Here is a 26,384-nt window from a genome sequence, read left to right on the forward strand (position 1 = left end):
ACCACATAGAGGGTTCAAAAAGTTTTCTCTGGAGCCTAACTGTCATTCACACTATTAAAAGAGTTTGAAACTGCAACGGAAAGGAGAAGGTAGAATTTTTGTTCTCTTCTCTACTAAACGAATAATATTTTTCGGACTAAAGTGTATTTAAGGGGTTAGGGGTAGTCAGAAACACGAAAAAATTAATGTTTTGACTTAAAGTCACGAAAATTTCAAAAAAAAATTCATAATTTCCAAAGTTATAGCGGTCTGTGTTGACCCAGTTTCAAAAAATGGTCCTTGCGGTGACAATCATAAGTCCTTTGAGATTCATCTAAAATCAATCGGATAAAAAAAATAGTTTTATAAATAGATAATCCTGGACCTGATCAAAGCTTTTTTTCAAAAATTAACAAAATGGCGGCCTCAGAAAATTTTTTTCTAGATTTTCGAGAAAAAATCAACAGTTAATTGGTCTTAAAAATCGAAATAAAAAAATCCTTCGATCAGGCCTGAGTTTATTATGTATTCTAAAAGCTGTATAAATTTCATTAAAATCTACTGAGCGGTTATCGAGTTACAGTTGTCACCAGTTCAAAAAACATAGTTTTGAGATAAACGCATTTAAAGTTTCACACTATCGTGTTGGAGTGCCCGAGCGCTCTTTGTTATTTGTCGAATAACTCGAAAAGTTATTATCAGAGAATGTTTTTAAGATTCACACCTAACGAAAATGCAAATAAAAACATTGATTTTTTGAAAATCCTAACTACCTCTAACCCCTTAAGACATAAAATTCAACTATTTACACATGTCCTAATGTGCGAGGCTTAGAGCCATACGTGGTGCAACAGCAGAAATCGCACAATGTAAATAATGTGTTTTTTTTTGTACTTTTGCATAATCTTGAATATTTAAATTATTATTTGTTGTTTGTTTCAAGTGGTAGCGCAGCATGCGAGTACAGTGGTGTCAACTTGACACAAACCGCTGACAAATGTCTTTGTATGATACAATCAGCCAAAGCCAACCAGAGGAATTTGGCTGACCTTGCTTAAGTGCAGCACTGCACATTCCCATGTTAACAATTAATTTCAATGCAACGGGACAGTTAGGGTGCTTTGGGGGTGCGGAGGGAGACCGCTGCAAGTTTGCAATAATTTTACAACTCAATGCTAAAGCAATGTGCAGAGTAATTATGCGGCAGCAGGAGACCCTTCACACAGACGCAGACACACATACACAGTGGAGAGTGTGATCAAAAAAGGGTTTGCAGAAAACTTACACACACACATCCACACTTATGTTTATGCTCTTTGTAGCATAGCCAACTATAGATAGCTGTGTGTGAAATGCCTTTCAATTTGTTGCAAGCATTTTTTGAGCGCTCAGTCGCTCTCTTGCCGGTCCTCCTACGCTCTCGGCGCTGCTTTGTTGCAGCATAACAGTGAAATTTTGTAAACAACATTGGCCATCTCGTGTCGAGCACGTGTGTTCTGTTGCCGTTTCGTTTCGCCACACAATGATGGCGGCAACGTTGCTGCTGCGCTGCGCTGCCACCGCCTTGCCAAGTTATCCTGTTGTACAGCAGTGCCGTGGCGCCCTGAACGCTGCTACCGATTGCAGATGACCATTTTCTGCAGTTCACTAATTCTGATTTCAGACCAATGTTTCGTTCCGCTTTTGGGCCTATTTATTTTCAATAAGCCCTGATTGCTTTCAACTTACAAGCAAACAACATTTCGCACAAAAATACAAAAACAGAAAATTAAAAAAATAAAAGATTTGAGTTGTTTAATCGTATTCTTAAATTAAAATTCGTATTTGTTCATTAAAAAATAAATTAAAATAAAATAAACAAATTAATGAAGAGTGCGCTTAAATTGCTGTAAAATTTCATCCCGATCACGAATAACCAGAGCAACTCTAATTAGTATACATATCTACATTTACTCATAATCTTTATCAGCAATTTATATGAGCATAAAATGCACATTTTCGTTTGCCTTTTGTTAAACTTATCTCTGTATCGCAATATTTTTGCAGCTCTTCAAAGCAGCACCCACACCTGAGTACAAGTTATTGCTGCCTTCATGTGTGTGTACAAGTGCTTGCTCAGTTATTTGCTTCCGTGCTTGCAGATGGCACCTCAAAATCGGGATAATAAAAATGGCATTGACACACATTCCACACACCACACGAGTATGGCTAAGCCGAAAAGTTCTAGCATTGTGGCAGCATTTGAGAGCATTAAAAATACCGCTAACTAACTGGTCTATTCACAGTTGTCATGTGTGGTCATTGGAATGGTTTCTGCAGTTATTGATTCTTTTAAAGGTGTTTTTTAGTTTTTTTTTTTTTAATTTTTAGTATTATTTAATAGTAAAGTATAGTAATCAAAATAAAATTATTGTTTTTTCTTACAACTTATATATGTGGGAGAAAGGTGTTTTGGGAGATTTGTTCTTTTATGTATATGAAATTTTTTTCATTTTCTTTTTTTTGCTTATTGGAGCATTGAGAACCATGAAACTAGATCTTACTGAATAGCAGAATGGCATAGTAATCACTCCATTCGATACACGATTTTTGGGATTAAATTCGACTTTTCCAACGATTTCTCGTATGCTTGTAAAGCGACGGCTCTTTTAGGTTTGGTCTAGACAAAGTAAGGAATGAATACAGCTGACGTACTTTATACTTTTCATACTTCAGGAGCGTGTATACAGTAGTTTTCCGAAATAACGAACACATTAATTGTCAGGCCTGTTCGCTATATCGAAAGTTTCGTTAATTCGAGTACTCACTTAGAGATATTTTTATCAACAAAAATGAGTTATATATCCGAAAATTGCAGTTTAATAAATTGTTTTATTAATTATTTGTTAAAAAATGAAAAACCATAACAAAACAATTCAAATCCTATAAATTCTTCCAAAATGGATCAATTCTGACCCTCATACTTCTATTTGGTGCTGATCAATAATTTTAAGTTTTTTTTATAAAATTCAACATTTTTTGAATTTGCACATTTTTTTTTTTTGAATTTTTTTCCAGTTTTATTTTTAATTCTGGTTCGATGTTATTTGATTTTTTCCTCTTTCTTCATATGTCTTCTTCATGTTGTTCGTTAAACTGAGTACTTACAAATTCTCGATGTTCCTTATTTACGGTACTCAATGTAACAAATTTGCTTGTTCGTTATAAGCGGTTATCGTTAAAACGAATATTAGTTATTTCGGAAAACTACTGTATTTTAAAATTCCCGTTCTTTTTTTTAACACACCTCGTATTCGAAAGAACAACTGAACGGAAAGATACCTCCTTATATCGCGGGTTAAGATTAGTGGTACCTACAACATATACTTATAACGACTGGTATACACTGTCTGAAGATAACCATAAAGATTTGTATCCTTATATTCGGTATATAGAGACATGTTTTGACAAGCACTGTTACTAGAAAGAGCGAAGCGTTTATTACCCCCTTTTCTCTACTTCTATCGTCTTCATTCAAATATTTTAAAAGCCAATAACCAGATAGATATCATCTCCTTATGGGACCCTTGGGTCTTGAGTAACCTTTTATGAATTCCCTTAATAAAACCGTTTTGTGACCATGACTCGAAGCATACACGAAATCAGTTTAAAATTTATCACAAAATTCTAACACCTATTCATTGGTGACTCGCAACAACGTAAATCTACAAAATCATGGCATGTGTAGAGAGTTTAAGTTAGAGAGACCAGCACTAAAAGTGGTGTGTGTCTAAAAGATAAACTAAGTGATTTCCAAGGCGATTCATTTTAATTTCATTAATATTTTGCCGTTAGCAGCAGCGTCGTCAGCACGCAAAAGAAACACACACACCCGCTCTTGATGCCAACTGTTCTAAGCTCCCGCTGTTCTAGCTCGGCTTTCCATTTTTGTTTTTCATAGCAATTTCTGATTGTTGCACGCCACGCTGCGAGCAACAATGCAAAGCTTAACCATACACACGCATATATTTAACATATATGTATATATGTAGCACTGCCTTGGTTTGCTGCCGTAGCGCAAGAAAAATAGCAATAACAATAGCGCATTGCTGCTTACCTTGCCACAGTGATAATTGCGGCATGCAATGTCTAACAAAGCGCACAAAACGAGAAAAAGTCCTGACAACTTTATTAGACTTGGCAACAAACAACTGGACTGGCGGCCCAGCAGAGAATTTAGAATTTGCGAAATGACTTAGAATTCGCCTTGGCTAAGATACTCGTAGTATGCGAGCGCAAGGCGGCTCCTCAGCCGTTGCAACACTTGAAATAGGCAGTGCATTTATCTTCGTGAAGCCTTGTCGGCATTCAGTTGACGCCCCTCTTTTTTACTTGCACTAATGCTGTCTGTTTTTTGCTGTTGTCCTTCTCCAGGTATGCTTTGCTTAGCTACGTTGCAATGCTACATTCAGCCAGCAGGTGGACAGGTGGGCTGCCACGCCAACTTCGTTCATGTCCGTCCCATCATGTTGCCATTCAAGCGTGGCGTCGTGGCGTCCCATCGTCTGTTCATCTCATTTTTTGCGCTTCGCCTATGCGAAATTAGAAATTCTGCCACCGTTGTTTCAGTTGTTACCACATTCTTTTGCCATTTCATTGCATTGCATTTCATTTCGAATTTGTGTTCTTCTTGGCACACTTTTTGCTATCATTTGTGGCCACCTACTTATGCCACTCCACCTGCTCCGCTGGTACACGCGGTGGCTTAAGGGGGCTCGCTGTTGCATGGCTTTCGCGCCAGACGCAGCACCGCTCACGTGCTGCAAGTACAATTTCGTTGCATGATGTGCGCTTTAGCTGAATTTCACGGGGATTTCAATTGTTTTCATTTTGCTCATCTTTCATAGGATTAAATCAGCCGCTGCCACAGACACAATCACAGTCGCGCGCATCACAATTGCCACTGCCGCTGTTGCATGCGGCGTGCCTCCGTGCAGTCATTTATATAAATATGTGTGCCTGTTTGTATTCGGAAATGGTTGCTGGTTTAGTGAGCACAAAATCTTCCACTTGTGTCTCAACTCACTCGGGTTGCATGCCGCGTCGCCAGCGCCAAGCGTTGCCAGTGTTTACATTCGCCCAAAAACAACATATATATTTAAAGGTGAGTGTGCGAGCGCACCTGTGCTGAAAGTCATACGCTTTCGCTTCGTCCCATACGTGCAACTAATTTATTATTATACTCTCAACAAATCCTTTGCATTTGCTTTTCAACTGCACCAATACACACACAACCTCGTACGCACACACGACTTTAAACCGCCATCATGCGTATGTAAGATTTCCTTTTCTCCACTTTCTTTATTTTATCGCCTCGCAGCGTTTAACTCGAAACTTTTCCCGCTCAAGTTTGTGTCTGCGTCCTTCCGTTTCTTCTGCGTGCAGTAATTGCACGTCATATATTGGTTACACGACAGAATTGACGTGATTACTTGCAACTTTTTAGTTTGTCTGTTTGCTTATTGTTCTGCTGCATGCTGCGCAACCCACTCCGCCCTTGAGCAGACACAGAATTCGTAATTTATCAGACTTAAGTAAATTCTAGAAAATTTTAAGCGTAGATTTGTCAGCACAAATGATGCAACGTCATCTCTACTAGCGACATCTTTGACAATTCTCCCAACCGCAGGCACTAAGTGGATATACATATGTACAACATTGTTAATTTACTTTTTCAATCTCGAAGATGAATTCACTTAAGAGGTTTGAACATACCACAGGAAGGAAAGTGGTGACTTTATACGATCAGACCTTAAACTTATGCTAAATATCAGTCCTATCATGATAATTTATTCCTAGGTGAACCTTGTGACGAATTTGTGATTTCCACCTTGCTTGTTTAACCGTCGTTCTTCAATGTTAAACTATTAGTACCAAGATCATGTGTACAGAGTTTAATTATTGAAATATTGTAATTTTCAATGAGACAATTCTTTTTTTGGAGTGGGTCTTTTTGACAGTTGTTAATTGATTTATACTCAGTTTGTTTAGCCATTTCGTATTGAACAGACTTCCTCCGAAGCAACGCTTTTTGCTAACATATGGCACTAATTGCTGCAAAGAGTGATCGAAAATTTGGTTTCTGAATTGGAATTATTGGAGCCAGCCGGCGAGTCACTTTTAACCACATTAAAAAAACACCCTTTACTTATTACTTCTTATATGAATAAATTTCATTGGCATTATCATAACATATATTTGATATATTTACAGGGAATTACTGTTTAGACATTTAACAGTTTTATGAAAGAGATAGCGGAGGAATCTATCTTACCGATATGAACAATTTCAGAGCTATGGACAAGATGGGAGATACTTCAGACGGTTTCAAAATTTAATAATACACTTCAAAAATATTGCCGATACCTAAATATGGCAAGATCATTGTCAGAACCCGAGTTCTGACAAAGCAAACATTCATAAGTGGTTTCCTATTTTCATACATCAACCACTTCAAGAATTCCACCAAATGAGAAAATGAGAATGGATGCTTATAAAGTGAGCCGTCCAACCTCACAATTGGGCTTTAAAATACCGCCGCTTCTATCGTATCCTAAGGCTATAAATGTTCGCTTAAAATAGATCATCGAACCTAAGGTCCATTTTGAGACTAAGAGCTAAAAATTAACTACAACAAGTAAGGAAATGCTAAGTTCGGGTGCAACCGAACATTTTATACTCTCGCAATTTATTGATAAATTTATACTCTCGCAACCTGTTGCACAGAGTATCATAGTTTTGTTCACATAACGGTTGTTTGTGTCACCAAGAAATAAAAGAGTTAGATATGGGGTTATATATATATAAATGATCAGGATGACGAGTGGAGTTGAAATCCGGATGTCTGTCCGTCCGTCTGTCCGTCCGTCCGTCCGTGCAAGCTGTAACTTGAGTAAAAATTGAGATATCTTAATGAAACTTGGAACACATGTTCCTTGGGACCGTGAGAGGGTTGCTTTCGAAAATGGGCAAAATCGGTCCACTGCCACGAACCAAAAACACATAAAGTGTCATAACTAAGCCATAAATAAAGTTATAGCAGTAAAATTTGGAATAAAGGATCTCACTAAGAGGGGGCATATTTTGATGTAATTTTTTTGGGGAAGTGGGCGTGGTCCCGCCTCCAAATTGGTTATTTATATATATCTCGCAAACCAATGAAGCTATATAAACCAAACTTTCTGCAGTCGGATAATAACCACGCCCAAAGGTTAGGTTGAAAATTACTAAAAGTGGGTTAACTCACTAACGAAAAACGTCAGAAACACTAAATTTCACATAAGAAATGGCAGATGGAAGCTGCACTCAGATTTTTTTACAAAATGGAAAATGGGCGCGGCGTCGCCACTTATGGGTCAAAAACCTCAAAAAATATCTCAGGAACTACTCGACCGATTTTGATGAAACTTGGTTTGTAATAGTTTCCTTACATCCCAATGATATGTTGTGAAAATAGGCCAAATCGCTTCACAACCACGCCAACTTCCTATATACCAGAACTTTGAAGTCGATCTGAATCGTTTACTTTACAATATATAAAGTAAGCACTAGTGAAGATATCGATGCAAAACTTTGCACAAATACTATGTTTATAGTGTGGCAGCCCATTTCTAAAAATCGCCGAAATCGGACCATAGGTTTTCAAGACCCCATACATCGAACATGAGGACCTCGGTGCTTCTAACCTAATATTAGGATTTCCAACTTTCAATGGACTTTATACAATATATACGCGAATATGTAGGTCAAATTGTGTATTATATAATATTAATTAAGTTAAATAAATAAATTGCGAGAGTATAAAATGTTCGGTTACACCCGAACTTAGCCCTTCCTTACTTGTTTTATTAATATAACACACAATTTGACCCAATTTGAAAATCCTATAATTAGGTTAGGGGAGTTAGTTATGACCCGATTTTAACAATTTATGGTACAGAGACATACTATTAGAAGAAAAATATTTCCTCTGAATTAAATTAAGATACCTGAGAGATTTACCGAAATTTTCGGTGAAAAATTATCATGGGGCACTGAATTCTTCATATTCGCTATTCGAGGCTTTGAAAAGTTATAGTCCGATTTTGACAATTTTTTCCTAAGTGATTCTGTGGCATCACAATATACAGTATTTGTGTAAAGTTTTATTTCGCTATCTTCATTGGAATTCAAAATTGAGTTACATGGGAAATTGTCGTGGTTGTGAACCGATTTCATCCATTTTCCACACGTGTCATCAGGGTGTTAAGAAAATATTATATACCGAATCGGTCGAGTAGTTCTTGAGATATGGTTTTTGACCCATAAGTGGGCGACGTCCCGCCCATTTTCCATTTTGTAAAAAAATCTCAGTGCAGCTTCCTTCTGCCATTTCTTATGTGATATTTAGTGTTTCTGACGTTACTCGTTAGTGAGTTAACTCACTTTTAGTCATTTTCAACCTAACCTTTGTGTGGGAGGTGGGCGTGGTTATTATCCGATTTCTTTCAATTTTGAATTGTATAAGGAAACGGCTAAAAGAAACGACGTTTGGTTTATATTGCTTTATTGGTTTGCAAGGTATATACAAAAAACCTAATTTTCCAAAAAAATTACACCCAAATGTGCCCCTCCCTAATGCGATCCTATATAACCCCATATCTAACTCTTTTATTTCTTGGTGACGCAAACAACCGTTATGTGAAAAAAACTATAATACTCTGTGCAACATGTTCCGAGAGTATAAAAATGGCACCAAAATGAGAAGAATCGCTTTAATCGATGTTTGGACTTGGTTGGCACTTATGTTCAATACTAAAAGTCGAACCACGGTCTAAACATTGCCCTTTATCAACAAAAGGTGATTCAAAATATCCATTAACAACGCCATTGCTTCAAATTACATTTCTTTTCTAAAAATAAATAAAATAAAAAAAAAATATAAACATTAAAAATTAAAAATTAAATTGATAAGATTTTTTCTTCAGGAATGAAGTAAAATTATTCAAATTAAGTAAGAAATATAATTGAATTGCAATTTATTAAGAAAAAAATGGGAATCAGAACCTTTCAGATAAATATTAAGTTCGAGAAAATATTTAATTTGATTTTCAACACTTTTACGTCATTTTCTGGTAAATACATATATGTGTGCATAGAAAAGCTTTAGCGTAGCCGAAACAAGTGTATTAATTAATCGAAAAAGCCGAACATGAATTTTACAATTTTTCATATACAAGCATATACATATGTACAAGCAAATAATGAATATCGATACACACAAAAATGTCTAACTACAAGTATTTTCTGTAATCACAACATAATATCATTGAATTTTGAGCTGCAACAATAACTGCATGAATGCAGAATAAGCAAGTGAAAATGGCTTAGCTAATGTCATGATACAACACAAATACAAATATACAAATAACAACAACAATTCAGTGACGAAAAAGTGATGACAGCAAATCAGCCTAAAATGTGAAGCATCGATTTTGGCAAGCAAAACAACAGAGGCGACAAAAGCGCACTTTCACTGCAAGGCAAATGGTTATTGCTTTAAAGACATACATATATAGTATAAATTAGATTTTAAAAAACTAGAACAGCAAATGAAAAATTGGCGTAAACAGGCAAGGGGCGTTGCAATGTGTGACCAACTTACAGTCACGGACCTTATTGAATACATTCATACATATACCATTGGCATTAGGCTTCGAGCTGACCGAGCGGGCGTTTTGCGCCTAAAATGACAAGTCGCTGACTGCAACCAAAGAATAGTTGTTGCTGTTGGCGCAATAATTTTTTTTTTGTCAAATTTTTACGAGATTTCGCCGCAGACACTCGGAAGTATAATTGCAAGTGCATACCAATACATAACCACTTACACATACATATTTAATACCAGTCCCTGCCAGCCAAAGGTGGTGAAAAAGCTGGTTAAACCGAAGTTTTTTAAACCCACAAAAGTGGTAAAAAAAGTGGTGAGTTTGCCATAGGCCAGCATAGCTGCTTGTGAGTTTTTTAACCACTATTCCCCTCACACGTACGAATACAAAAACAAAACAACCCAAACGTGTGCGTTGGTGTTAGTAATTGAAGAAACATGAGGGGAAAGTGGTTAGGCCTGGCTGGCAGGGAGTCATCTCCGCATGACACACAATTAACTGCAAATATGCGCGGTCTATATGTACATATGTGTGTGAGCTTGCGCTGCTCAATTACTTACTAGGTCGCTGAGGCCAACTAGACGTTGAAGTGGGCCACATATAAATTTGGCTGGCTACTTGCACTCACACACACACACACAGGCATACACAGAGACGGACTTTATGGCAGATGCATTTGCTTTGGAATAAAGGAAGGCCAGTCGGGGCAAAAAGTCGCATTACGAAAGCATCGGTCGGCGCGGCAAACAAAAAATCAGCTGGCAATTGGCAATGAATTTAGCCGACGGCGGCGTAGGGCCGCGCAGCGTCGCTTCACTTCACATTGGAAGTCGCTAACGATCGCTGCTTTTTCAGATACACATTTCATTGCATACCCGTACATAGTTTCTTCTGTTTGTTGTGTGCTCAAATGTCAGCTACAATTACCGCATTAGTATCTCAAAATCGTTATTTATTTTATGCCTTTTGATAAAGAGCACAATTCAGTGGGTTTCTTTTCGGTCCATGCAGTATTGTAAACACAAACAGCGAAGTGTACGCTGATAAGCCACCACCCGCAGTAGCAACAAATGTCTCAAGGCAATAGAGGGGTTTCACTGATATTCACAGAGAGTTTGTCTTTTATATTTTGTTGCATTTTGTTGTTATATGTCATCCTAATGGTGATAAGTGATAATATCTTGTACTAGAAGAATAGATAACCGGTATGCCTAAAGAAAATTGCAAAGCATAGCAAATTCTTGCTCTATTTTTATGGTTTGCCGAGATTTTTATATCTCATTAGTGATGAGTTTACAACACCTGAAGCGTTAGTGATAAGGTTTTATCTATTTATGTCTTTGAAGCTGCCATGGAAATTTATATGCGACCTATTTTAATATTTAGTTGACCCCAAAAACCCAGTCAGTAATTGAGCAGGTCTAATTTCAAATCTAAAAACAAGAAAAAACGTTAACTATTTACAATTACCGAAGTTAATATACCCTTCACAGGTGCATTTGTTTTAGTAACTATGTGTTTAAGCAAATCTAAAGACGTAAGAAAAAGTAAGTAAAAAAAAAGAAAACATTTTACTAATTCTTTTTAGCCGGGTTGTTTGCTAGAAACATTAAAGTTATATAGTTAACCGATCTGAACAATTTCTTCGGAGATTATATTATTACTTTAAGCAGTAATCCATGTCAAATTTCGTTAAGACACCACGTCAAATGCGAAAATTTTCCATACAAACCATTGATTCCGATCGTTCGGTTTGTATGGCAGCTATATGCTATAGTGACCGATCTGAACAATTTTTTCGGAGATTAAATTATTTCTATGAACAATAACTCACACAAAACTTCGTGAAGATATGTAGTAAAATGCGGAAGTTTTCCATACAAGCCCTTGATTCCGATCGTTCAGTTTGTATGGCAGCTATATGATTTAGTGGTTCCGACAAATGAGCAGCTTCTTGAAGAGAAAATAACATCTGCAAAATTTCAAAACGATATCTTAAAAACTGAAGGACTAGTTCGTATATATACAGACAGTCGGACGGACATGGCTAAATCGACTCAGTTCAACATACTGATCATTTATATATATACTTTATAGGACATCCGACGCTTCCTTCTAGGTGTTACAAACTTCGTGACAAACTTAATATACCCTGTTCAGGGTATAAAAAGAGTGATTTTACGGGAGATGATGTTCTCTCGTTAGCTTATCCTTAAAAGATACCTAAATTTACTTGTAATCTAATCGAAGACTTCAACTGATCGAATGAAAAAAAAATTTCTAAAATGGATGAGTAGGAAGCAGTTCTCGAAAATGCTTTTCAGAGCAAGTCAAGTTTTCCAAGAATATATGAATGAACTCCAAATACTACTGAGTTCGAGGATATAACTTAGAACCCATAAAATTTAAATAAGTTTACAACTTTGAAAGAATTTTTTATTTTAAAGAATCAAAACGAATAAGAGAAGAATACGACACTAATTAGTCGGTCATACATTTCTTGTGCTTGAGGTACAGGAAGAATGCTTTATATTTATATTTCGATGAGCAATATTTCAATATTTAACTGAAAGCGATTAAATGGGGAATAAAGGGCTCTTAATAATCATACAGTTGATTCTAATAGTTATTATTCATTCAAATACAACTCTCTCAAGCAAATAAAGCTGAATCAAAAGTGTGGCATTGTTGGGTGGCTAATCATCTCGCGACCTTATCTCAATGCTGTCATCGCGAGTGGGTGTTTAATTTAAGCAAATTTTGATAGCTTTCCTTGCGCACATATTCAAAACCAGTATATATTTACTTAAGTAATAAATTGTAAATGCATTTGATGAGCATCCACTCCACAACCGAGTATTAGAGGTAAAAGTACTTGAGGCACGACAAATGCGAACAAATGACAGGAAATGCAAATAAAATTGCAAATGTTGCATAAAACCATCTAACGCAGGCCGCATCAATTGCCGCAGTCTTGTAATATGTAAATTCAAATGTACATATATAATTTCATTTTTGTTGTTTTCTTTTTGCTCAAAGTTGAGGTTGGTCCACTCATTGCTCTGCCGGCTTCTGTGCAGCAGTGATTTCTGCCGCTTTGCGCCGGCAATTAAAATGCAATTAGTAATCGTCAATTACGTTTGTCTCTCGTTATCTCTTCTCTTTCACTTATTTAGCATTGTTATTGTTGTTGTTTATTTTTTTAAATTTACCTTTTTATTGAGGCTTCCAATTTTTACTGCTTTCATAAGCATTGTTATTGTACTGGTATTGTGTATAAAGGTCTATAGTAGATACGGCTATTGTAATACATTTCAAGGCAGAGATTATATAATAAAATCATATTATTTATGAATATGCATAAGGGCGTACATACCTACGCCTACACACACTTTGTTGTTATTTCATTTTGTATCGTAATTTCTTTGTAATAACTGCAAATATGTTATGATATGTTATGTTATGCTATGTGAAATCAAAAACAACTACCTTTGATATCAGATGCATATAATAAGTGTATAAAGTTAAGTTAAGTTATGTTATGTTATGTTAAGTTATGTTATGTTATGTTATGTTATGTTAAGTTAAGTTTAGCTATGTTATGTGATGTTAAGTTAAGTTATGTTATGTTATGTTAAGTTATGTTATGTTAAGTTATGTTATGTTATGTTATGTTATGTTATGTTATGTGATGTTAGGTTAAGTTATGTTATGTTAAGTTATTTTATGTTATGTTATGTTATGTTATGTTACGTTATGTTAAAAATGCCTTTAATATCAGAAAAATATCATAATAACGTTAACCTAATTTTTGGAATCAATTATATAAGTGCTTGCAAATCATAAGTGATTACGCTTAATTCAATGGAACTCACAACCAATTGGAGAGCAAAAGTTAACCTACCATGTACAGTTACAACAACCTGGAACTGCACCGTGCTTCCGTATATCGAATTATCTATGAAATTTACAATTAAATCAATTTTATTGCTCGTCTATAGTACATATGTATGTATATGAAAGTATACAAACTTACAAACAAAGCGGTCGTTCGGCAACAGCGAGCTCTGCACTACTTAACGGACGTTACTTGCATTTTAATTATCCGATTTTGTGGACAAATTTATTTCGGTCACTATTTGACCTACAAAAGCTGTTTATAGCCATGAAATTTGTTTGTTGTTGCATTGTTGTAATATTCGGTAAATTTTCACTTGTTTGATTTTCAATTGGGGATGTAGCTCAGATGGTAGAGCGCTCGCTTAGCATGTGAGAGGTACGGGGATCGATGCCCCGCATCTCCAGGAAATCACCTTTTTTAATATATTTAAAGAAACTTAGCTTTATACAGGCAAATATTTAAATTTAAAGAAATTAAACTACTTAACTTAAGACTGAAAAATATCGGACCCGATAAATGTATATAACACTGGTTAAAAAAATGTTGGTTTTTTTTTGTCACACGAAAACTCAAATTTGGAATTTACTATGACCCCTAAACAATATTTAAAGAAATTATTCGTGAATATTTAGCTTCTGGAAGGTTGTTTTAAGTCTCCAACCATAATCTGCTGGCTTTCCTGAACTCCATTTCCCTTGAAAACACTTCTCCATAAAGGAAACGTCCTGATGAAATTCGCCAAAAATAAACTAGCCAATGTGTTTTTAAGGACATATTACATCCCAAAGCTTTATATGATATTATAAGTTCATTTATTAAGTTTTTGTAATTTTCCGATTTATAGTTTCCTAGAAAATTTTGGCTAACATTCACAAAACATTTCCATGAGAATTTGTTCTGATTAGTTGCCGTATTTTTGGACCTACAAATATTCTCTCTTAAATTTTTGCCTCGCTAAGTCGTGAATTCTCATTTCGGTACTATGTAAAATGGATCTGTTAGCTATAGACAAGTTTGGATACTGTGTAGGGTGTTTGGGCAGGATTGTAATGCCTTTTTTCTTTGAGTCAAACAAAAATAACAATCACTTACATGATTCTTTGATTCGGTCCATCTCATTTGTACAGCAATTGGCTTATTACTGGGTTCTTGTTTAGTCAAATCTAACACGTTACACAACATTTATCTGAAGAATAATGCGACTTAAAAGAACGTTGGCGGATACTTACATTCCTGACTAGACCCAGTTAAGATTATTGAGGGCTTCAGATTTTGCATCAATGTGATCTTAAAGCTCTTCCGAAAGCTTAGTGATTTAAGCAACGATCACTGTGTATTATACTCGCGATTATAGTTTGGATAAGTAATTTCTTTCTTGAGAGTTTCTCTATATGTATACTTTTTCATCATGTTTTATCCTAATCGTTGCCTTTTCTAAAGCCTTAATTAAGTTTAATCCATTCCGAATTCAAGTTCCTTTTCAATATAGAAGTCATGTAAGTCGGGTTATATTTTCATACTCGGAAGGAATTTGCATTACTTTTATAGATTTATAAAATGAAGAAGACTAGTTATAATGACTGATTTATTTTTTATACAAAACGACCGATAATATTAAATTTTATATATATTTATTTATTTATGAATATCTAAGGAAACACATCAGCCCAAAAATCGAAACTTCATCGGAGTAAATCATCAACCTCAAGTGATGAATTAATAGATATGTTACTAACAACTATCATCAAACTCAAAAGCAAACTTTATAATTTAGTTTAATATATTGTAAATACAAATACAAATCTTAATTTATGCATATTTAAATACAGTTATTTGCCTAACTAAATGACACCGGCTGTCACTGCCACTGCCACTACGACTACAACGTTGATTACCATAGCCAATATGTTGGATTTTTCGCAAATTACACGCGTGCAAATAACACCGCATTTATTTAAATTTAAGTGTGCAAAAGTGAGTGCAACAAATGCAGAAAGAAGCAGCCAAATAATAAAAAAAACAGAAGCACAACAACAACAAACACCATGAAACGTAAATGTAAATATTATGCAGTAGTCAAGCGCCATAAATGTTTGCGATAAACAAAAGCAAATAGAAATGCCAAATGCCAAATGCGAAATGCGAAATGTATAAATATTTGTGCAAATATTTGCATTGCGAATACTCAAAAACGACAAAATGCAACTGCAACTGTGAGAAGCGTGAAGTGAAATAACAGCGAAGAAAATGCCAATGGAAGCGATCGTGAGTTGTGAGTTGTGAGCTTAGCGCCAATCCAAATCGAAAAACACGTTCACCACCGATTTCCTTCGATTGCTTGGTGGTTGCTCATGCTTGAATTTATATTATATTTATTTTCATTACACGGTATTTGTTGGCGCGCCATTGTTGTTTTGTGACGACGTCATAAAACAAAAGCAACGGCAATTTGCAGCGTTGAATTAATTAAATACGCGATGCGATGTTGCATGCAACAAATCTGAGGAAAATTGCCGGAAAAAATGCGCCACTTAAATGAATTTCCGAACAAAATAGCCAGAAACAACAGCAGCAACAGCAAAGGCCAATGTAAACGCAAGCGCCACCGCGCCAGGTGAATGTGTTTGGGCACAATGAAGTGGCGTGCGCGTCCCGGCACACACGTATGTATATGGTCATGGCATGTTGCAAGCATTTGCTTTGCGTGTGTGTGTATATGTCAACGTGTGCTGTTGGAGCGCTAGGCATCTTGCGGCGCACATACTCGCAGCAGCCAAAGTGGTTGATGCAGGAAACAAAAGGCGGCATTCAACTTCACTTTCGTTTTCGTTCGAGCGTCACGCGAGTTGCCAAGCGAGTGTGGTGTGAGTTCAATTATGCAAACACAGTTGCTTTGCTATCTACATACGAGCAGATATGTGAGCGCTTCGGTATATGTACATATGCATATCACATTGTCACTTTGCGCCGAGGCAAAGGCATAGAAGCGCAACAGAGAGTTACGGCAGCGCCATTGGGTATTTGATAACAGTAAACGCTGGGAATTGCAAAACACGAAAATAACGGCAACATTTGTAATTGTTGTTGGTGTTGTTGTTGCCACAGCACCATTGCCACTGTCAATGCCATGGTGGTGGCGCTGCGATACCGATCAGCTGTAAGTTAACTCACGTCTGATCCCACAAACATTAGACACATATGTACCAACAAATGTACGCGTGAGTGTATGCCAGTGCATGCCACATTGCGCACATATCGTCAACAGCAACGTTACACGTAACTGCGACAGCATCACCAGCATTTTAACATGTGTATGAACATAGTTGTGGACAAACAATGCCTCGGAAAAGGCATAAATAGCATGAACATCAACCACAAAGCGCAAAATAGAGAAGAAGAAGGGGTTTCGCCACGTTCCGCTTGTGGTTCATCACCAACCCCGCTCTGCGCCCTCGTCTGTGGTCTACACTTCTGCGCTCGACGCCATAAAACCTCATCATCTCCGATTTCATTATCAGAGTTTTTCGACCTGCTGCTTCTGCACAGCTGATCGCACGACTGCCTATCTGCAGCGCTTATTCTCCAACTTCTTTTTCTTCTTTTTCCACCGTTTTCGTCGACGTTTATTATTATCTGTATTGTTATTTATTTATTTGTTCAATGTGGATTTTTGTTGCTCTCGGCGTTGGCTGCATAAGAAAATCGATGATGCAACTGCAACAATTGAATAACAGCTCATCCACGCCACTGGCAAAGTCATGACTGCAACTCGTGGGTACACATACCAAGGCTTTGTGAACTTATTGTAGCGAAGAAGATTTGTAAATTATAGCCCATACACAAAAGACATCCGTTGCAAGATGCTGGAAGGCATTCCACAGCATAAAAAGAAAATTTATTGGAGAAAAAGATAATTTTTTAAGAGCCTGACCCGATAGGCTTTGCAGGATCCACTAAAAATAATTAAGCTACCACACCAAAAGAACTGGCAAAAGACCCTCAAAGATTGAACGAAGAAGACAGCCAAAATATCTATAGACCGTATTACTAGATATCGATATTTTCGATACATTTCTCTACCCGAAAATAGATCAACATTTTAGTTTCATAATGCTCCAACGTGTAGTTTTCAGCTAATACGCTCGATCGGTGAGTAAAATTTATGAACTAACGCTATGAGTAAAATCTATCGATAAGAAAAACTATCGATAACAAAAATAAAGCTAATATCGTTAGTTTTATCGATATTTGGAGAACTCTATTTACATGATTCTATGGTCTAATAATGAAAACCTTATATGAGGGGTATAAAAGTAAGCGAGATCCGAGAGTGATTCCCTTAGCGCATGTAAATAGTAGCCGAAAGCGAATACACGTCATTTATTTATATAGGCTTTTTATTGTTATTTTTATGTTTTCCTCCTTCTCACAGTTGTTGCTGTCAGTGTTGCAACCATTGTTGTTGAATTGTTTCACTTTTCTTTCACCGTTTCGTTGTCGTTTTTGTAGATGCACCAAGGTTGAACAAGGTCTTCTACTGATCTTCGATTTCTCTGTGACTCTTGAGCTCTTCACCTATGAATTAATGTGCGCCAGCATATGTCGGTAGGAATATGAGTATATGCCATACGTGCTGAACATACTGTTCCACAAGTTCAGCAATTAAATTCAAATTTACATATTGTCTAATTTAATTATAAGATAAATAAGTGGGAAAGGAAGGTTTTTAAAATATTATATTATATATATTTTTTTTTATTTGTAGCTTCACTAAGCTTCTCATAAAATTTGTGAGACCAATGAAGATGATTTCAATATTCACCAAGCAACCAATATATTGAGTTTCTTATGAAATATTTTGTGAGTTTCTAATAAGGTCTGTAGCAACTACATGCCCTGGGTATAAATAGCAGTCGATTCCAGCAATACAAATTTATTTATAATTTCTGTTTACAGTTATTGTTTGCTTCCTGTGTCTCTTTGCTGCACTTTCATTGCTGGGCGATTGCATCAACTTTGCGCTAATGAGACATCAAAAGGAAACCCCGGCAGCCGCAAATAATAAACATTGCTCATTGTTAACCCATTTGCAGTGCATAACAATGCAATTGCTTGCACAACGAACAATAAATATAAAAGTAAATATAAGTGAAATGATGTAATTGATAGAGATAAAGAGATAAATTGAATATATGCATGGAAACTATAAGAGGGTTCATATAAAATGCATTTGTTTAAAAGAAGCTTAAATCGTTAAATTTATTTGTAATTTAATGTATTTGGAGAACCGTTGCTTATAAACAAAGCCTCGGTAAAACCTACACTTAATGTTGTATTTATTTTATGTAGATTAGGGGATGGAGCCATGTGGACGTTCACATAAGTGAGGAAAGTTTCTGTCTGCCTATCACTTGGGAGTGACCAGGAATGATTCTTTTGCTTATGCCTAAATCAGCTCATGACTTCCGGTCTTAGACTAAGTATCCTCAGGGAAACCAAAATACAACCGTTTAGAGGCGAGCTGAAGTAAGAAAGCGAATCCCGGTTGTGCGTAGTGTTTGCGACCCACCATATAAAAAAATGTACCACAATGAAAAGAAAGCAACCGCCTTGGATGAGGGATTCCAATTTTGACACCACAGACGATGGAACGATGATCTGTGAAAATTTTACGACGACATTGACGACGACATAGTTCAGCGAATAAAAATACTGACTGACTAGGTCATGGTTACAGCCGAGTCATCAACAGCGCTCGATTCTTTTTTCCTATTGGCTGTTTGGCGCCAGGTGCTTCTACACATTGTCTTTCCAACGGAGTGGATGTCTTCCTCGGCTTTCACCAACTGTTACTGTATCGAATACTTTACAAACGATTTTGAGAGGTGCTGCCGACAGTTCTTAGTCGAATCAGCATCTCTTCTGTCTTGGACCCGACTGTAGTCGAAATAAATGGACTTGATGGAAACTCTTGTCTGGAACATATGTGTTATAAACTCCAAGTGAATAGAATAATTTTACTGAACGTTTGATCGATCGTTTGAAATTGATTTGCTATGGGCCCTAGGGGATATTTTGTGGTTCCTTTGCATTATAAACACAATTTCAATTAACTCCACAGATATCCAATATCTGCACGGCTGAGGATTTAGAGAGTTTTTCAAAGCTGGTTTTTAGGATAGAGAGACAAGTTCAATAGGACCATCTTTAAAAGGAATTTAAAAACAAGTTCTTAGAAAAAATATTTAGAAAGATCATATCTTCGATGACTAGATAGTAATATAAAAATTTTTGGAGTATTAACTTTATCTTGAATAATGAAAATTAAGTTCCAGTGAACTGTGAATATAGTATATCCAATGCTTCACAGGTGAACCTGCAAGAATCGAATAATTTAAGGTTCAGAGCTCTTCCAACTACGAACCTCTTACACGTGAACTTTCTGTATACAAATAAAAAGGTGTTATAAATTAATTATATATCATAAATCAGACGCGTACATGAAAACGGAGTAATCCACTGAGCTACTTCGCAATTAAAAGCATATGAGTGCACAGCACACAGCTGGCGTAACGTGTATTTCGCAATACTTGCGCTTTCAATGAGATGCTTTTCAACACTTTGCCAACCAACGGTGCAGCATCATAAACAACACCAACAACAGCAACATCTACGGCATTTCACATTATAAACTACACCATCATCGTGACTGTCATCGCCCAAGCAACAGTAACAATAGCGCCCGATTCAACAACCGTAAATGCAAAAGTAACAACAAACAGTTAACGGTAATTATGTGCACAACAACGGTAATAGCAGCAACAAGATTATCATTGGCCGCAATAACAATAAGAGAGGCACAACCCAAAAAACTCAAGATGGGCGCCAGTAAATAAAACGACGAAGCGACGCTTGATGCACACGGATGCCGCAATACGCCGCCTACATGACACAAACTAATGCCAATGGTCGCGACTACAACAACAACAACATTAACATCAGTGATCGTATAAAGTAATAACAAGCAAACAGGTAACAACAACTTCCCGGTTTATGTTGCATACAACAATCAAGCGGATGCGATTTATAGCTGGCATGCGCTAAAAGAGAGTGAGAGTGCTGAAGTGGTCGTCGCTATTAGCGGCGCTACAGCTGCTCGAGGTGGCAGAGACGGCACAGCTGATGCGCTTTGAATAGTGGCTTATGCTGCTGCCACCGCCGCGTCAACAACAGCTAGCGCGCTAGAAGGCTAGCAGTGATACAATGACGACAACAACAAGCAATTAGACGCTGCTTTGGCATAGTATTAACTGGCAGCCGACGGCTATCGTAACATGGCAAATGAAAACGAAAGTAATCGAATAACCGCAAAGCGCGCTACTCGATGCTGGAGCGTGGAGCGTGTGCGGCTGTGGTCTGGCCACCTTGGCGCACATGGCGGCGCGGTTGGGTGGCTGCCTGACTACCGCTAGCAAGTAGACTGTTGTTGTTTGTTATTAGTTAGGCACTAGCACAACGACTTGCGCGCGGTGTTGTTGTTGTTGTTTCAGTGTTTTTGTTTTAATTCTGCTTTGCTGTTACTTTTCATCATTGAGTCGTCGTTGTCGTCGACTTTTTTCTCGCGCTTCACTTTTATTTTCATTCAAAAATTTCCATTCCCAACATTCATTTCATTTGCACTCGCATTTTGCACCGGCGACGCCGCGTACCGCGTTGGTTGGCTAGTCGATGGTTGGTTGGAGGAGTCGATACAAAAGGTGGCAAGCAGCAGCAGCTTGTTGGTCTTGCGCCACACTCGCGACAGCGATGAGACAAACAGCGCTGCACAGAGAGGGGGAAGTATCGCTGGTTGCAGAGTTGGGCGCGATGCCCGCTGCCAGCGCACACGGCGCCTCGGCTCTTGGGGGCTGAAGTCGAGGCCGCGTTCACAAGAGGAGCTCAACGCAGTTGCATTTCAGTAGTGGTAGCGAGCGAGTCGTCTATCTCGGAACGCGGTGCACTGTTTTCATTTATCCTCGAACGAAGCGGCAGGATCACGGAAAATTCCGAGCGCGTTGCACTAAATCATTTTAATTGCACTACAGTTGGTGGGCATGTAGATTAATTGGCACACCTGTCTGTCAGCCGTGACCTTCCATTGCATAAGCGCCTCTCACTTTTTTTGGCCAAAACTAAAGCAAATAATTCGTGCCACTTGTCCATTGTGATCATCGCGTTCACTTTTCACCAAACAGCAAAGCACTGCTTGCGCTGCCGCGGCTGTGACTGCTTTCCGTGCGCTTTGTTGGAAGTGATTAATGGACTTTTCGGTGAATTATACACAACAGAAGCGCATTAGCATTGCTCGCCAATTACGAACTACACCGATAATTAAGTGTGCAGAATCGAAAAGCAAAATGGCATTAGCACGCGCATCAAATAGCAACATTAACACAATTTAGTGTAAATCGCAGTTCATAATAATAAAGTGTGGAAAATACATTTGCATAAATGCGGTTATAAAAAAGTTGAAAAGCATTTGCATACCAAGAAACCCAAGAAACGAAAAGAAAAGTAACTCCGCGCGGCATTTCTAGCAGTCGACATTCCGCGCTACCGCATAACGGTTTCGTTTCGTCTTGTGTGCACAACCACGTGAAAGTGGAAATTCCGCGCGCACCTAACCAAATCCGCAAGCACGGCCTCATCCGCGCTGAAATACCGGTGGCGCAATCGCAGCGCCATAAAAAGCTTACAAATTGTGTAAATAAGGACTGTTGTGACACCGTATCGCCAATCCAATGCTAATACTCGTAAAGTTCACAAATTGAGTGTTAAGTGTGTCTGGACACCTGTTTAACTGCGCATAAATGCCGGCGTAGGCGACCAAGTGCCTCCTTGTGTGTGGGTGTTAGTGGTGGAGGAATACACGTTTGCGTGCGCGGAAATGCAGCGCGTCTTGCTGACTCTCTAGCGCTGAGCTGAGCTGTCCATGCAACAAGCAACAGTGTATAATGTGATTAAAGATGTTTTTTCTGCCTCGCTCGTTTTTGCTGTGTCTCATCATTTTTGTGCCAATCGCAGCAACAACAACTCGCAATTTCAATTATCAACAGTTTAGTGCAGGTAACTTCAGTAAAGTGCCAAAATTACGCACGCTGTTTGGCGTAATCAAATCTTTGAACATTGTGATAACGGTTAATTGTTCACGGTGCTCACAAATATAAATGCATTACCTCCTGAGAATTTGCAATATATCGAGTTTAATTCATAATAGGATGAACGAAGAGTACAAAAGGGAAAAAGGGTTTCTTTCAAAAACCTCACTGTGAATTTATAATAGCTCATATCTCTTGGTTTCCAATTACATCGAGGTTTGATATCCTGCCGCATCCTTTAAACATTTTAAATTAAATTTGCAAAACAAAATTGGTCTACTCTTGTGCTATTTTCCTTGAATATATTTTACTATTACTTACAACCATTTCAAATATAATGCCATTGAAAGTCGGATAATAAATATGTGTAAATTTTTAGGTATTCTAACATACAATAAACATCCATCTTAGAGCAAAAACAGGTATCATCAAGTTAATCACATGGTTTTTAAGATATAATTATTATCTTAAATCAACTTAGACTAGCCATATATTTTTATTTCTTAAAAAAGTTTAACTTATCAATTATTTCAATGTAATTCGAAGCCTCATATCTTATTGTAACACAAAGTATTAGGTCTACAACTTTGCTTCCGCCGTTTTCCAATAAATGTCTCTAGGGTCAAGCACTGGTCGATTAAATCGATTTTTTTATGTTGATCTTAGACATTTGTGTCAACATTAACCCAACAAAATATTTGTAGAGATCTGTTTGATCCCAAACTTATTCTCAACTGGAAATGTCACTTTTTGAACCGAATTCTCGACATTTGCGGGAAATTTACTTTTCTTTTTTAAGTCCAAGAAAAGTGCGGCTGAGGCTCATCGAATGCTTTCGGATACGTACGGTGAGGCTGTCTTAAGTAATCAATAAAGCCTGTAGTAATATATAAAGCTTAAATTGTGCGACCTGCAATTCTCAACGACTTGTGATGATGAAAATCCCACATAACATAATATAACATATTGCCGGCCGAAATATTTTGTTTACTTGTGATATATTACTGATAGATTATCATATCACTAGTCAAATTAGGAATGGTTTGATATTTTATAAAAGCGTTGTGGGAATGTTGGTCAGATTATAGGCCATTCGGTTTGGTTCAGAAGTTATTTCTTCTAGCGATGAGTGTTTTTTGCTTACTCAAACACTATAAAGTCCTTTACACCTTGTTTTAGACATGTGATTTTCAATCAGGAAATAATTTTTACGGAGTTGGTCTCTTTGACAGTTGTTCCTTGATTTACACTTAATTTGGTTTGCCAATCCAACTCCAAAATATTCTGTGTTCCTTACCCAATGTGTACCCATTGCTGCAAAAAGTAGTCGAAAATTGGGCCTCTCTGCTAGAATTTATTTATTTATATAATACAGTTCTTCTAACTCCTTACTCCAAGATAGTTTGAATGTAAAACTTTAAATGCGTTTATCTCAAACTGTTTTGAGTGGGTGGACACGATATATCATAAGGTTATGAAGCAGTTTTGTTCAAATTTTGCACTCATCTTTGAAATAACTTTATGTAGTTAATAAACGATTTTTATTACAACTATTTTATACGAGCCATATATGCCGAAAATGTTACCAATAAAATTAATGTTAAAAATTTGTCAAAATTAGAAATTTTAACATTTTGTTTGTTTCTTCGTTCAATAACTAGATTTTTCATTTACTATCGTACATTTTTTGGTTTATTGATTTTAGATCATCTAGTAATGAGATGAGGTACCAACGGCTGAGTTTACAGAATATTTTAATAAAAAAAACTACAAAAAGCTTTTTAAATACGTATCTTTGATATCCTGGATTGTTTAAATGAAATGAAACCCACCTAACCCCTTATATTATTTATATGCGCTCTATTTCTTCTTAAAATCACATAATCTAAAAAGTACACCTTTAAATCGTTCAAATTGTGTAATGCAGCTCGAGACATTCGAAACCACACCTTTCGTGCACACCACTTAGAATATCAGTAATTATGAACTTAAATAACCAGATGAATTCAATTTAGCTGTCACTTGAAAACTAGTCTTATATGTGTTATACTCTTAGAGGTTCGCTATTTTGCAAAACTCTCTATCCAACTATTATATGTATGGAATTAATGCACATATTCAACCTAAAAGTACAATATATAACTTCCTGTTCCTGAATAGGTTGCGGATCGCGCTCCAGTCGACGAGAACCACGCACAGCAGCAGACACAGCTCAACAATCGGAAGAACAGGGCAATCGCACAGCTCGCATTATTTCTGGTGCTCCTACTAAAGATGGCCAATATCCATGGCAAGCATCACTTGAGCTCTTACATCCCTCAATGGGCTTTTTAGGCCACTGGTGCGGCGGCGTACTTATTCATCCATATTGGATACTTTCCGCAGCACATTGCATACATAAGTGAGTGAAGCAACCATCGTACTGTATGCTCAATATATTTTAACTTTTTATTGTTTTTACAGTGATCTCTTCAACCTACCCATACCGCTGCTGTGGACCGTCGTACTTGGTGAGCATAATCGGCTCGAGGAGTCCGGCTATGAACAACGCGTGCCTGTCGACAAGATCATACTACATAAGCGCTACCACAATTTTCGCCATGATCTCGCGCTAATAAAGCTTTCTAGCCCGGCTAACCTGGCAAAAACCTCCAACATTCGTGTAATCTGTCTACCGTTCGCATTCAATGAGCAGTCACTGTCTGACATAAATTTGCCAAGCAGTGATGAGGAGATAGTGGCCGAAGGTGAGTCGGAAGACCCTTTGGAGCCGGGACTTTCTGGCGTACCAGATTTAAACGACAATTTCCTGCGAAGCGTGCAAAAGGTGCGACGCAATCGAAACGTAACGCTGCCCAGCATGCGTGAACTCATGAACACGAAAATACTGAGTCGCTTGAAGCAGACAGACATGCAACGGCAGGGACGCATGCTACCTTCGACGCGCCGACGAAATGACAAGCTGATGAAAGTGCAAGGCAACTATCGAGAATACGAAGGCAGCGCGGATTCGCGCAAACACTACTGGACGGATGGCGAGGAGCTCGAAGACTACAGAGATTTGCCCTACAGCGACTGTGTGGCGACAGGTTGGGGTAAATCAAATGTCAGCAGTGACCTAACAAATGTGCTGCTGAAGACACGAGTACCGTTACACAATAGCGAGAGGTGAGTCTGAGCAGAAGTTTATATGTTTGTCTAATGAAAATGTGTTAAACTGCAGATGCAGAGCGGCGTACGGCAGTTTCGTGAAGATCCACCGTGGTCACTTGTGCGCCGGCAAGCTGAACGGCAAAGGCGGTACTTGTGTGGTAAATCAGGAAACGAAATTGATAAAACATGTTCAAAATATTGCTTCTTATAAACTACAGGGTGACTCAGGCGGCCCGCTACAGTGTAGACTCAGCAAAAGCGGACCATGGCTCTTGGCCGGTATAACGTCTTTCGGCTCGGGGTGTGCCATGGAGGGCTTCCCAGATGTCTATGTGCGCATTTCATACTACATGAAGTGGATTCAAGACACAATCTCGAAGGAGTAGCCGATGACCTATGTACCTATGTATATATACATACAGACATATATATGTGTAAATAGTAGTTACTAATATACCCTAAATTAGAAATGGAAAAGATGTTCCAGATTTTTTCTGAAATTGTATTATTTGCTCATGTAAGCTAACT

The 26,384-nt window shown here is 37.5% G+C and overlaps 1 protein-coding gene and 1 non-coding gene across 2 annotated transcripts; both read left to right on the forward strand.

Annotated features, from left to right (window-relative positions):
* Positions 1 to 13,896: 13,896 nt before the first annotated feature.
* Trnaa-agc (transfer RNA alanine (anticodon AGC)) lies at positions 13,897 to 13,969 on the forward strand. The gene has a single exon. It is a non-coding gene; the product is annotated as a tRNA-Ala (tRNA).
* Positions 13,970 to 21,267: 7,298 nt separating this feature from the next.
* On the forward strand, positions 21,268 to 26,368 carry LOC105219098 (uncharacterized). Its single transcript, XM_011195027.3, has 5 exons — positions 21,268 to 22,671; positions 24,864 to 25,104; positions 25,167 to 25,871; positions 25,927 to 26,014; positions 26,075 to 26,368. Exons 1-5 carry the CDS (start codon positions 22,572 to 22,574, stop codon positions 26,240 to 26,242), a joined length of 1,302 nt encoding a protein of 433 aa, XP_011193329.2. The 5' UTR covers positions 21,268 to 22,571; the 3' UTR covers positions 26,243 to 26,368.
* The last annotated feature ends 16 nt before the right edge of the window (positions 26,369 to 26,384 follow it).

The sequence above is a fragment of the Zeugodacus cucurbitae genome, chromosome 2, assembly GCF_028554725.1.
Source record: "Zeugodacus cucurbitae isolate PBARC_wt_2022May chromosome 2, idZeuCucr1.2, whole genome shotgun sequence".
In the NCBI taxonomy this organism is placed as follows: Eukaryota; Metazoa; Arthropoda; class Insecta; order Diptera; family Tephritidae; genus Zeugodacus; species Zeugodacus cucurbitae.

Coding starts and splice junctions, on each gene's coding strand:
- LOC105219098 (XM_011195027.3), top strand. CDS start 22,572: ATGTTTTTTCTGCCTCGCTCGTTTTTGCTGTGTCTCATCATTTTTGTG. Junction 25,105..25,166: donor GCAGCACATTGCATACATAA/GTGAGTGAAGCA, acceptor TTGTTTTTACAG/TGATCTCTTCAACCTACCCA. Junction 26,015..26,074: donor GCAAAGGCGGTACTTGTGTG/GTAAATCAGGAA, acceptor TATAAACTACAG/GGTGACTCAGGCGGCCCGCT.